General features: G+C 40.4%; 1 protein-coding gene across 1 annotated transcript in view; it reads right to left on the reverse strand.

Annotated features, from left to right (window-relative positions):
* The window catches only part of SLC6A11 (solute carrier family 6 member 11), a 100,896-nt gene extending 87,995 nt beyond the window's left edge, over nucleotides 1–12,901 (reverse strand). Inside the window, exons 1-5 of the mRNA XM_086755406.1 lie at nucleotides 12,784–12,901; nucleotides 12,098–12,328; nucleotides 8,007–8,141; nucleotides 7,686–7,826; nucleotides 6,173–6,263 (exon numbers count right to left, since the gene is read on the reverse strand). Coding sequence (XP_086611532.1) covers nucleotides 6,173–6,263; nucleotides 7,686–7,826; nucleotides 8,007–8,141; nucleotides 12,098–12,317 — 587 coding nt within the window. The 5' untranslated portion in view covers nucleotides 12,318–12,328; nucleotides 12,784–12,901. The remainder of the gene's footprint in view (nucleotides 1–6,172; nucleotides 6,264–7,685; nucleotides 7,827–8,006; nucleotides 8,142–12,097; nucleotides 12,329–12,783) is intronic.
* Between the last annotated feature and the right edge of the window lie 437 nt (nucleotides 12,902–13,338).

The following is a 13,338-nucleotide window of genomic DNA, read 5'->3' on the forward strand; positions in this document are numbered from 1 at the left end:
TGAGATAGCATGTTTTCTACCAAGAGAAGTCCCTAGCTATCAAGCTTCCCGCTATTCTGCAGCAGGTGGATTCAGAGAAAGTTTGCACTCTCTCCTGTTAGCATGGTGTACAAAAATTAAATATTTATTGGCATAAAGACTGCAACTCGATAGTCTAACAAACTATAAAGTATTCGAATAGTCTGCATCAGTCTTTCTTATCCTCAAGTATCCCCTTCGATCTAAACTATCTGCATAAGTACCGAGACAGTGGGACAATGATCCTGGAAACTTCCGGCCAAGGCAACCCCCCGAGAAGCAAGACATTAGCATCCCAGTCTATGCTCTGTGTTTATTTAACTTTTATACAAAGTAGAGCAAGTTCAAGAGAAGACAGTGAAATTCTCATCCTGTACAGAACACATTCAAGGAAGTGGAACATACATATTCAATTTCTTGCAAGCAAATACAATGAAGAGCCTTCTAAATACAGAGTCATTAGAGCAAAGATGACAAAAAGTTACTGCTTTTCTTTTTTTAAATAATTGACATAAATTTTCATGCAAGTGCACCAAATAAAATGCTTTGTTTGGAAGGAAATAGCAATTACTTGTTTCAAACAAATATTATGGGTGTAACGGTCTTTTATCTTTGGACAAAGATGACTTGCATACATCTTGTTTCTTAATTGAAATAAAAATTGTGCAACCCTAATACTAAATAATATGAAAAAAATGTCTTGGGCATCTCATACTTAGCACTTGTACTCTATCTGTAGCTCCGGTTCCCTTCTGTAAAATGGGAATTATTTGACCTTATTGAGATTTTGGGAAGATAAGTGAATATCTAAATCAAGCAAACAATGATGACAAAGCCATTGACACCATGACTGCCCTAGGAAGCCTTGATTAAATTAATAACTGTCAGTAGAGCAGGAACCTAATAATAATGAGCATACAAAACATAAGAAAATGAACAAAGAGAAGAACAACAAAATATTGAATAAGCGCACAGTGTTTGCTCCCTATCCATCCTCTAGCAAGAACAAAGCAGATCTATTGAAAAAATACTAGGCAGTTCTTCAATTGAAGATGATCACATTTATAAAAGATGTGAACGTTAAAATTGCACAACCTTACTTCCAGTATTTCCTAACGCTCAAATACTTGAGTTCGCAACTTTTAAGGTCATTTTTTCTCCATAGTAAAAACATTATGTGCAATGTTCAAGATAAAAATAAAAAACCATGGAAGTTCACATTTATCCCTCAGTACTAAGAAATCAGCTTAGCATTTTGACACCTCTCTCACTTCTTTCAACTGAAACCAAGAAAAGTCAGTTTAAAGGCAAAACCAGATAAAGCGCTCGCGTGACTCCGAACAAAAAGCAATTTTCACATGGCCTCTTATGAAATGAACAGAAACGAGTAAGTCTGGCACAACTCAACGTTCTACAAGACACGCACAAAGAACCTAGCTCTGAGAGGTGCCGAAGGTCTCTGGGTACCGAGCACTGCAGGATCAGGCCCAACTTGCTAATGACTTCTCACAGGGTCATGGGGAATAACCACAATTGACTCCTGCAGTCATTTGCAGTCTGAATGAAACAGGAAAAACTCTTTTTGACTTTGCAAGGAAAGCAAGGAAAGGGTTTGTGCCTTTTCCTTTTTGCTGAGAGCAGCCCCTTTTCTTTTCCCTAGACAAAAAAAAATAAAAAAATAAAAAAGTTTTTTTTCTCTCTAGGCTTTACTTGGAAATGCTAAGGAGGTCTCACCCCCTCCAGAGAATGACAGGCCAACAACTAGACCTTCTTTAGCAGAGGACCAAGTTGTTGTTATGCAGCCAATAAAAAAAAAAAAAAACCTATTGAGGTGGAATCAACCACAAAACCATGGGTCCTCTGTCTGTCCAGCTCTCTCCCCAGGCACTCGAAACCTCAAATTCCTGACTGTGGCGATAGACTGCGGTAGCAGCCAAGAGAGCACACAGACATGGTTGCCGCCCCCTGTACCTGCCAGACAATTTCCTCTCCTAGGAAAGCACGCAGAACAACGGCACAGAGCATCTTCTCTCTGTTCTGATTCCCAGGCTAGACATACAGCCTCATCCACGGCCAGAGCCCTCGTTCATGGGACAGCTTTAACATATCCAAAATTAGCAACACCTCTATTATTACCACAGCTATCACTGTAAATTGTTTAAAGTTTAGACACTAAAAATTTCATGTGCTGTACCTTGGAATTATGATTCTTCTCTGGAAAATAGCATCAGAGAGTGTAGAAAACTGTGTACGCAGATAGAAGGTGAGACTTCTCAAGGCTATGGCTTGCAAGGTCTTTTTAACAAAAGTAAGAAATCCTTTCATCTCCTAATTTTTCCCAGAGTTATCAGCACTGATATCTGCAGTCAGTGGCAAGTCTCCTAACTCAAATTAAGCCTCAAAATATTAACAGGGATAGACATTTCTAAACAGGAAAACAAGTAAAGAGGGTCCAAACTCCCAGAGTTTGCTTACTGGTCCTCCAGCAGGATCTGACCATTTGCACTGTACAACCACAGATAAGGAGTTATCAATTACAGGCTCACTAAAATATCTTACGTTTTGAGGTCCCTGCATGTGCAATGAGAGTTTTCCGAGTGGACCAAAAGAAAACAGCATGTAGGACCTATTGCAGTAATTCTCTCTCAAGTCTTCACTTTAAAAACAAACAAACAAACAAATAAACAACCCATCCAAAAAAAGAAACAGGCCTTTACCCTCTGTGTGACGCAGCCATCAAAGCTAGTAGAGAATGGTGAATGATGAGAGGAAGTGAGTCTATACCTGCCGGGGGAGCGAGGGAACAGTATCATCTGTGCAGAGCTGTGGAAGGGTAACTACAAGTCCGCACACCAGAAAAGCTTCACAGTACTGCAAAATGTCCTCTCCGTCACCACCACACTTGGGTGAGCTGCTGTTTGAATTCAGCAATAGCTTTAGGAGTAGCCAAGGCCACAGAAGCCATAAAAGCTAGAAATATTTCAGCAGAGAGGCTGAAGTCTTCATTTGCAATCCTCAAATCAAACAAGGATTTGGATTTGCTTCCAGTCACAAACACATACGAGCTGAGCCTTCTAAGCCTAGATGATAGAAAAGACCTAGCAGTGCTAGTTAAATGGGAGAGGGGAAAAAAAAAAAGAAAAGAAAGAGAAAAAAAAAGAAAGAGAAAAAAAATGAAAGAAAGAAAGAGAAAAAAAATGAAAGAAAGAAAAAACAAGGAGAAAAAAAAAAAAGGACTCCTTTTCAAAGCCAGAAGTAAAGACATCTTTTTGGGCCTGGTGTATTAATTTACATGCGCACATACACACAAAACCAAACCCAGCTTGTGCCCCTGCTCCTAAACTCCGCTGGTGTTGACACAATGCTGGTCTGATCCGCAGCAACCTGTACGGCCCAGCATCAGTAACCGCTGCACCGAGAGCACCGGGCTGGAAACACACAGCACTGCTAAAACACGCACTGTGTAAATACTGAGTCTTCTGCAAGGATTTTTGTTGTTTTGGTTTTGGTTTTTTTTAATGAAAAAAAAAAAAAATCTAAAGATACTGTGAGTGCTCTAGACGACTAGGGTTAAGCGATACGATTATCAGAGGAATGATGCAACATCAGCCTGACAGCGTACAAACGCAGTATTCTGTTCTACACGTAAATGAGATCACATGCAGGAAGCAAATAGGATGACTATTCACAGTAATTACCACTCTGATTCACAGATTATCTGAAGACTAGATGGTAACAGACCAAAAAAAAAAAAAAAAAACCAGAAAAAAATCCAACTAAACAAACCACCCACAAAACCCAAACTGTTTTCCCCCAACTGACCCTTTACACAATAAGCTGGCTTTATGCGGCCACACTCAGAGGAACTTCCATTGCAGACATGACGTTGCAGAGAGCAAAGGGTGGCTGAATGGTGGTTGTTCAGCAGAAACCCTTTCACAGACATGAACTTAATTAATTGTAAGGAACCTGGTCATTATGCAAATAAATCCAGTCCTGTGGCTGGTTATTGCAGCAGTGAGGATTCTCACACACTATCCACATGCGTTCAGAAAATATCAGTGAGCATCTGCGCTGTGCAATCTACCCTATCAGCTTTCCTTTGACTATTTATTCCAAAAAGAGTCTTCCACCAGAATTTATAAAGGAGTAAAGCGATATTATGTGAACAAGACCTCTGGCTAAGCGAAACAACACTTCTGGTAACATCTGTGGATTATAAAATGACTTACCAGACAAATTAACTAGACTAGTAGTAGATTTACTTCATATTAACTGCTCTGTGATCTGCACTGCACATTTATACAGAAAGAAAGAAAGCCGAAGAGACCTCTACTCTGCATTGATGTCTGATATACTGAAGACATATAACTTAATTATAATCTTCTGTTCATTCCAATTAATTATTTTCATGCAAAACTAGTCCTGATATTTAATAAAGCTCATTCTTCACTTCTGAACTAGTTTGTCATGTCTACTTTAAATTTTGAAGCCATGCAATGTCATACCCACTTAAATTTTAACAAGGCAAATACCTTCCTCAGCAGGAAGGGAGTACACTCATTTTCCAAGGGTGAAAAGCTATGCAGCTTCAGCTTTGTTTGGACAGAGGAAGTAGGTAAGTTCAATATCTTAAGCTATTTTGGCCAGTAAACCGTTAGTATTACAAAGAGTCTGTCCACAACACAACAAAGAAAGAAGTTTCAAATAAATAAGAAATTATTTCTTTTACCTTCTCTCCTGGGTTTTTTTTTTGTGATTTTAAAAGTTTTGGAGTGTGTCTTTTCAACTTTCTATACACAAGACTGTAAAACAAGTTAGAGAAAAGGCTAAATTTCATTACCCCTTCTAGTTTCATAACTCATTCCTAACTCAGCCAAAATTAGGTAGGCAAATATGTCCAAAATTTGAAGGATTTAAAACCAACTGTAACTTGGATCCAACTTTAGCTATAGAATCTTGTTGAGCTTCATTTTTAGAGAATTCTGAGAAGGGGACATGATTAAAATGTATCTGTATTTGTGTCAAAATCACATTGACACAGGATTTTAGGCAATCCAAAGACGAGCACTAATAAAATAAAAAAAAAACAACAACCCAAATCCTAGAAACATTAAAAAAAAAAAAAAAATCACAGAATTATCAAGATTGGAAAAGACCTAAAAGATCATCCAGTCCAACCATCACCAATACTTCTCAGCTAAATCATATCCCTCAACACAACATCCAAACGTTTCTTGAACACCCCCATGGTCGGTGACTCCACCACCTTCCTGGGCAGTGCATTCCAGTGCCTGCGTGAGGATATAAATCTTAGTCTGTGCCCTCCATATAATTCAACTGAACTTTGCCTGCTTCTCTGGATAACTGGAGTTACCATCAATTGCTGAGTTTTGAATAATGCTGAATAAGCAGATAAACACAGTAGGTAAATCGATAAGGCAAGTACTAGAGAAAACACTTCGTTCATTTACTCTAACTATATGAAATCTTAGTTCTAGTTATGCCAAAGAACCATAAGATATTTTTGTTAAAATGATGAAGTCATGGCAATTAAAAAAAAAATATGTGCCATATTTTGTAAAGATATAGTTCTCTTTATTACTCTAACTAGAAATCAGAATCAAGGAGACTCAGGAGAATTAAACTCTCCCCTTATTATAGCTGAGTAACTAACACTTACATAGTCCTTTAAAAAACAATGACATACAGAAGCCAAAGTATTAGTTAGCTCAAATAGGGATGAAGATGCAACTCTCCAACTCTTAAGAGAAGAAACATTCTGGGAAAACAACAAATATTTAAAATCCTCCTCTTTCTTTCACCTCTGCCTCCTCATTAGTATGGGCTGGAGGCTCTTTCCTCCAGGAGCAGGAGCCAAGCTCCCAAGCAAGTGGCACACTTTGTTCTATGTTTTTTTCAGGATATGGAATCCCTTTCCTTGTATCCTCTAAAAAAAAAAAAAAAAATTTAAAAAAAAAAAAAAAGAGTTAAAACTCTCATCCTGACTCTCTTTGGCTGTATGAGAAAATTTCCAGCTGAACTCACATCACTAAGTGCTATAGGGTAACAAGGTATCTAACCATGTGTAAGTGATAAAAACATCAGAAGACAATGAATAGCCTGATCAAATGTAAAGTTTATATGCACTTACTCCCAGAACTCCATCACTGGAGAAGTGGCATTTTGTAAAGAGACTTGACTGCAGTTGCTCATATTAAGTTTTTGAAACTCCACACAGTTTTCTGTAAAAGAAAAAAAAAGTTTGCTGTATTGACATGCAAGTATACTTCCTGTGCTTCTTGTAAAGCCACCATTCTAGAATACCTTTCTCTACGTGGTTAAAGGATTTCTAGGCATACTAAAATGCCACAGCTGCCACTTCTGCAATGCTGTATTTTGATCACCAGATCATAGGCCTATCAGAAAAATATCCATGCAGTACGCTACATTCTCCTAACACTTTCCATTGCACAGTTGCAACGGCAAGGGCCAATAAAACACCTGAGGCAGAAGAAAGCCTTTGAGAAACTGAGGCAACTGAGTGGGAATTACAACATACTCCTACTCCAGCTGCCGGTTCAACGGCCAATGTTACCAACACATTTATGAAACACCGCCAGTCACAAGTTTCTCCTTTGTCTTAATCTGGCAAGTGGAGAGTCACTCTGGCTTATTATTATTTCTAATAGAGAGAAAGGGGACCACGGCAGCTCAGCATTGTTGGCTTGACACTTAGTATTCGAACAGCGATCAACATTGGCTAAGCTCCTTTGCAAGGTTGCCAAAACTGATACTGAAGCCTTCCACACCCATTGGGCCCAAGACTAGTTCCCCAACATCACCTAAACTGCAAGATTTCAGCAAGCTTTAGGTGTGCTCAAAGAACACGATCATGACCAATTAATAAACACCATGACAGACAGTACAATCAGTACGTTATTTGAACTCTGACAGTAATACAAGGAATAAACACAAAAACTTCAGGAACATGGAAATAAGGGCATTGGTATGTATTCCTCCCCACAGATGTTTGTGACCTTCAAATGCAACAAGTAGAGCATTACAGATAAAAATATAAATGAGAGGATACTGCAAACCCTTACAAATACACACCTCATCTTTCATGCAAGAGGCGACTTTACATGCAGCAAGGATTATTTATGTGACTGAATTTTCAGAAGTAGCTTGATGAACATTATCCCTCAACATCTGGCATTAAAAAGAGTGAATTCAAAGTTCCACATTTAATATTTTCCTCTCCATTTAAACTCCTCCTGATTTCATTTGAGTGAAAGAGCAAGATTGTAACCTGTCATCAGGTCATCAGCTCGTCAGTAGAATTCACTTACTGCATTCAGGGAGAATAGGTATGATTGCAAATGAGAGCTTTGGGATTTAGCCAGAATACCTAACAGCGTTAACAAAATCCAAAGTCATCTTCTACTATCTGACATTATATTCTGCAGGAACAAGTGCTTATTCAATGACGTAAACCAAAAACGTATAAGTCTTCACTCCAGGATTCCTTTATTGTGGCGTAGCGTGATGTGACTGGCACATTTCCACAGACTTTTTGACCGGAATAGTTTTGTTCCTGATATTTTAATATACTGATCAATTACTTGGAAGCATTTGTGTAGCAATAATCTCTGCTGAGGTCTTACCTGTATTCCATTCATGCCCACAGGTAGCCCAAGGAAGCTCTGTAGTGAAGCAGTTAAACAAATAGAAGATAGCCCATGCTAAAATGATGATGTAATACACATTTAGATGTGCCTCTATAACTTGGGTAGCGTATCCAATGCCTAGAGAGGAAAAAAAAAAAAAAGATTGAGACACAATAGAACACTTTGACTTTTCAGGTAATTTAAAAACAAATGCTTACTACTTTAAGTATATCTTAACTTCAGTTTTGATACAATTTATTTTATTTTACATCAAATTCAATCCATTAGTTTGCAGCAGAACGCAGAACAGTTTGTTACCTTCAAATAGTGGGCAAACTTTCCTCCAGCATGTAATGCCTCCTTCACTGGTAAACTGTCCCAAGGCCGTCTCCAAGAAAAATACTGGTATTCCACAGCAGATAAAAAAAACCACATATGGGATGAGGAAAGCACCTACAAGCAAACATTGGGGAGGTATTGGTTATAATGAATACTGTTCCTTGACAGCGTAGTGAGCAATTAGTTTTCTTAGAGAAGGAAGGAGCACCTATTAGCCACCTCTCAGGCACTGCGCTGAAAGGGCAGGAAGCGTTTATTCCTGGCCTCAAGTGTCAGAAGTTAACCTGTAAGCCAACATCACGGACTCAAACAGACCAGGCCAAAGTTCCTCCGTATAGCCTAAACTCCGCTTGTTTCTCTCAAACACAGAAAAGACCACGGTCTTGCTCAGCCATGCAGTTCTGCTCTGATCATCGCCGAGTCAGTCCACCCTATCTTCTCTTCCTTGCTTTTCTCACCAAGTCAGAAAAAAATTGTGATGGAAATGAAGTCCAGTAAGTCCATTGTATGCTATGTGGATAAGCCTGATGATAAGGATCATGAAAAGGGAACGACGAAATAAACTTCAGAACTACTTAACAAGAACAGGAAAGCAAGGCTTGGCCTTGTCAGCTAGAAATATTAGTGTGAAATTGTAGGAAAAGAACAAGGCATCAACACTTTTGTTAGATGCTGACAGTAAACTCCAGCATAGCTAATGAATTGTACGATTCAATGCTGAAGCATTGTACACAACAACAACAAAATCTTCTCTTAGAAATTAACACATAGCAGAAGTATTGTATGATTTAACGATTGATCGTGTTACTAGGTATGGCACCCAAAGAACACGGCTGTGAAGTACGCCGAAGCAAAGAAATGAGAGAACATACGTACAGTAGGCATAATGTCACTTGCTAATAATGTAGTTTTTAGGTATTCCATTTAGAACTGAACCTAAATAATAAGGAATAAAATACAGCCTTTTGACTGCGTAGAGAATCCATTAACATACAAGGCATAGCGAATTTTTTTCTTTATATAAAAAAATCCTCCTCCTTTTAGGAAAGAAGGAAATAAATACTGAGAAGAAAGCACAAAAATAATTGATTCTGCCATTTTTATTTACACCAAGAATGTTTCACTGGTTTAACCAGGCAGACTAGGGCAGCAAAGTACTGCACACAATAATACATCAGAAGTTGTAGGAAAATTACAAAGTGTTAACTGTCTAATTTAGTCAGGAAAATAAAGGTTAGTACAGCATACATAATGTGTTGTATCCAGGCCTCAACCTACTTGCTCCCAAACAAAGAATCCTACAACACTAATTAAGGTCATTTAAAGCTCCCAGTGAATGGCGTAAGCATCCCACCATTCACTCCGTTTCCAATCAAACAAGGTATGCCAAACGCACTAAAGCTGTGGTGGATGCCGTTGTTCCTAGGAACACGTTTTATAGTGCTGTCCATCACCACGTACAGTGATCGGTTCTTCAGAGCAACAGCAGCACTTCCTTCCTTCATTGGGAGTCCTGAAGATTAATTAGATCACTAATGAACAGCACCTTAATAGCTACCCTCTAATACTAAATCTCTGCCAGAATATTAATCACAAACAAAACATTTCTGAGTATCCATCAGGAAAATTTCTACAACTACAAGGCAAACAGGTATCCCGTTTATCCCCCATGCACTAAAAACCAAACACCACAACACACCCACACCAGTAGTTATGCTTTAGTCACTTGACTGGAAAGCTGAGACAACTGAATTCAGCTGCTTTGACTTGCAGTTTCCTTCTCCAGACCCAGCACATCAAGAGAGATCTCTTCATGACTGGTCTCCTCCCTCAACCAGGCAATTTGCCTGTAGTTGGATCTCTGCTGCACCTCAAGCAACACATGTGGATTTCACAAAGAATGGAATCCTTGCATCTAACGCACGGTTCTCTGTATGATTTACTGTGCAAATGGTTTGAATAAAATCCTTACAGGCCAGGCGAACTGCTGGACAGTATCACACCCAGCCTGGCCCACTCATATGCATGATCATAGCGAGTGTAACACAGCAGCTTCTTGAACCTGAGCGTATTAGCTTTGACTCCATTTTTCCAACACTGTTCTACGACAGGTATACATCATGAAAATTAGAGGACATCAGGTTTCCCGGCTTGCAAACAAATCATATTTCAAGAAATACCTAATTCTAAACATGCAAATAAATTTATCTTCCTGAAAAAAAAAAAAAACCTAAATATATAGAAGACCAAATTAAAATTATAGAAGCTTCAGCCTACACTAGCTGTTATGGCTCAGAGTAAGTACCAGAGCGAGGTCAGACCTCAGAAGTTCCATACTGCGGCTTCTGCATTTGTTCTGTATCTCGCAAGTTCTTCCGTAACTAGCTCATAGCACTCACCGTTGTCTCCACATACCACACGCTAAGTAGTTTTCAGTATTTACACCTGATGCGTTAAACAAGTCCAACTCTGGTCTAATTCCAGCAGGGCATTCCAGAGTGACAAAAACACAGCTCATAGACCAAGTCCTCACTGAACAAAACTGAAGTCAATTGCAAATTTCCCATGGTGCCAGAACATGACCAACTGAACCACACACGTTAATTCTATTCTTAAAGGACAGTCGTGATTAAGTATGATATCAAAGTAACTACTTTTTCATCAAGTCACCCAAAAACATGGTTAGAATTTTTTCTACTTAATCTTATATCATTAAAAATGATAGCATCACACTTTGACAGCTAGCATATACACACAAATGGGCATGTAAAGGCTACTGTACGAACAAGGAAATCTTCATTGCATACTGAAAAAAATATTCCTGCCTTTTCCTCTGCCAACATTTCTCTGTGAAAACTTTGACAATCAACAAGAAACTGTTTTGCATATCATATCCAGCATATTAATATTTATGTACTAACAGCAGTACGTGGTAGCATTGTTCTGAAAACAGGTGAATTCTCATTATCTTAGTTTTGCCAAAGTACAGATATATAAAGAAAGGAGCTGCAAACCATAAACACATCTCCCACAGTAGCATTAGCCTTACAGAAAGCACTGACAAAACAGGCCGAAACCATGGCTGTGTTCAGACAACCATGCCTGCTTTTGGAGGGACAAGGGAAAGAAATTTGGCACAGTGTTGTTAGCAAACAAACACATTAAAGAATAGATCTTTGCGTACCAGTCGCTAAACAGATTATTTTTCTCCCAGTCTATATGCTTACACTAACACTGATTCAGGCCTTAAGTGGGGAGAACATTGAATCCATTCCACAGAATCCCAAACTAAATTTTTAATTTACTTTCTTTCTTCATTGCTTGGCAAGTCACAGCTGATGTGCTTATTCTTAACTGTCACATATCTTACATGGTTTATACTTAACTATAACCAGTACAAGCCACATGTTATACTTTTGGAGAAGTTAAGTCTGTTCTTTTCTCTTTCAAATAACATTCTTATTCTAAATTTTACAGGTTTTGCTCTCTTCTTCAAGCAACAGGCAGTTTTTATATCTCCCCCCACCCCACTGCAGTGATTTAGGAACTAATGAGGGGAAAAGAAAGTATTGGTTGAGTTAAAGAAATTTTCACATGACAAAGAAAAAAAAAAGCAATCTTTGTAGCATTATGAAAAACAATATTAATCCTCTCCAAAGTACACTGTTGTGAAAAATAAACTGCTACATTCTTTTCTACGTCAGACAAACGTATTTAAGTGTGCTTAGGTCTGTATTCACATGCAGAAGAAAACACAGTGTAGTACCACAACAGAACACTGGCTTCTTCCACATTAAAAATTTTACAGAAAAAAAAAATATGTCAATTTACTAACAGAAAATAAACTTTTGAAAGTAAAGACACACAATATTTGAGGACAAGAAGGAAAGAAAAACACAACGATTTTTTTTCTTAGTTGTCAGATGGTTAGTACTTCCCTGTCCCCCCACACACTTGAATCCTGAATTCTTGTCTCTTACTAGTGCGAGAAATCACTGAAAAGCATTCTTAACTGTTTATTTCCCAATTGTTTATGGTGAGCTGTAAATCAACATCTGATGGCATCTTACCTCCTCCGTTCTTGTAGCAAAGATATGGGAATCTCCATACATTTCCCAACCCAATAATCTCCCCTGCCACAGAAAGCACAAATTCAACCTTATTGTTCCAGTGACCTCTTTCATGAACTTTCTTATCGTTGCTGTGGACGAGGTTGGTACTTGAGGCTTCTGGGTCCAAAGCATCTTCCGGCTTGCCGTTAATGATAGGAATAGTCTTTTCAGCCGTCATGACTGTTCAGCCTACGGGAGCAGAAAAGAAAAACATACAAATGTTTTAAGTCACTTGTTAGTAGTAACCTTCAATGGCTAAAGAAGTCCCTCATACCATTGACTTCTCACTACCTACATGGATTTGCAGGTGAAAGTGAAGGAGGCAACTCTATAAGGCTGAAAAAGTTGTAAAGAAGGAAAAAAAACGAGAAGGGGAAAGAAAATGAAAAAAAAAAAAAAAGCTTATGTACTAGGGAAGGAGAAGAAGATTTCCAAGTTGAGACAGACAACTTAAAAGCATGACATCGTTTTAAGGCACAGATTCAAAAAATGCCTTCCCAAGCAGGGATCGCGGCTCGCCTAACGCACCAGGGGAGACCGCCCGCACCTTCCAGCACACACCCGAAACCCGAAGGAAGGGCTGTGGAGAAGGGGGCCCGGACCTGGCCTGCCCGGCGGAGCAGGGGGGCTGCCCGAGCACTCACCCAGGGCCCTGCCCGCGCCGGGGAGAGGGACCGGCTCTGGAGCTCAGCGCCGGGGCTCCGGCGGCCCTCGGCGGGCTGCGCTCCGGCTCACTGCCCGGCGGGCTCGGGGCAGGGCGGCGCCGGGGTGAGGCGGGGGCGGCGAGACGCGGTGCTGCTCTGCGGCTGCTGCCCGGCGGGGGTAGGAGATGCTCCCCGCGCTCCGCAGCCGGAATTTCCAAGTGCTCAGCCTTCCCCGCAGCGATGTATAACACCCGCCTCCCCCCTCCGCCCACCTCCGTCTGTCCCGCCGGCTCCCTCCCGCCGCCTCCTCCTCCTCCTCCAGCCGAGCATCCCCCGCCCCGCAACGAGCAACCGGGGCCGAGCACCGCGCGGTACCCGGCCCCGCTCCTTCCCCCGCCACGCACCCGGCTCCCCACAACGCGAGGGGGAAGGCGACCGCATGCGGTTGCGGAGGGGCCGGCGGCGGCTCCCCGCGCACCTGCCCCCCGCCACCCCCGCGGGGGGGGGGGTTTGGTTCCAGTTCAGGCCTGCCGAGTTTAAAAAAAAAAAACCAAA

The sequence above is a fragment of the Chlamydotis macqueenii genome, chromosome 10, assembly GCF_036417535.1.
Source record: "Chlamydotis macqueenii isolate bChlMac1 chromosome 10, bChlMac1.mat, whole genome shotgun sequence".
Taxonomy (NCBI): domain Eukaryota; kingdom Metazoa; phylum Chordata; class Aves; order Otidiformes; family Otididae; genus Chlamydotis; species Chlamydotis macqueenii.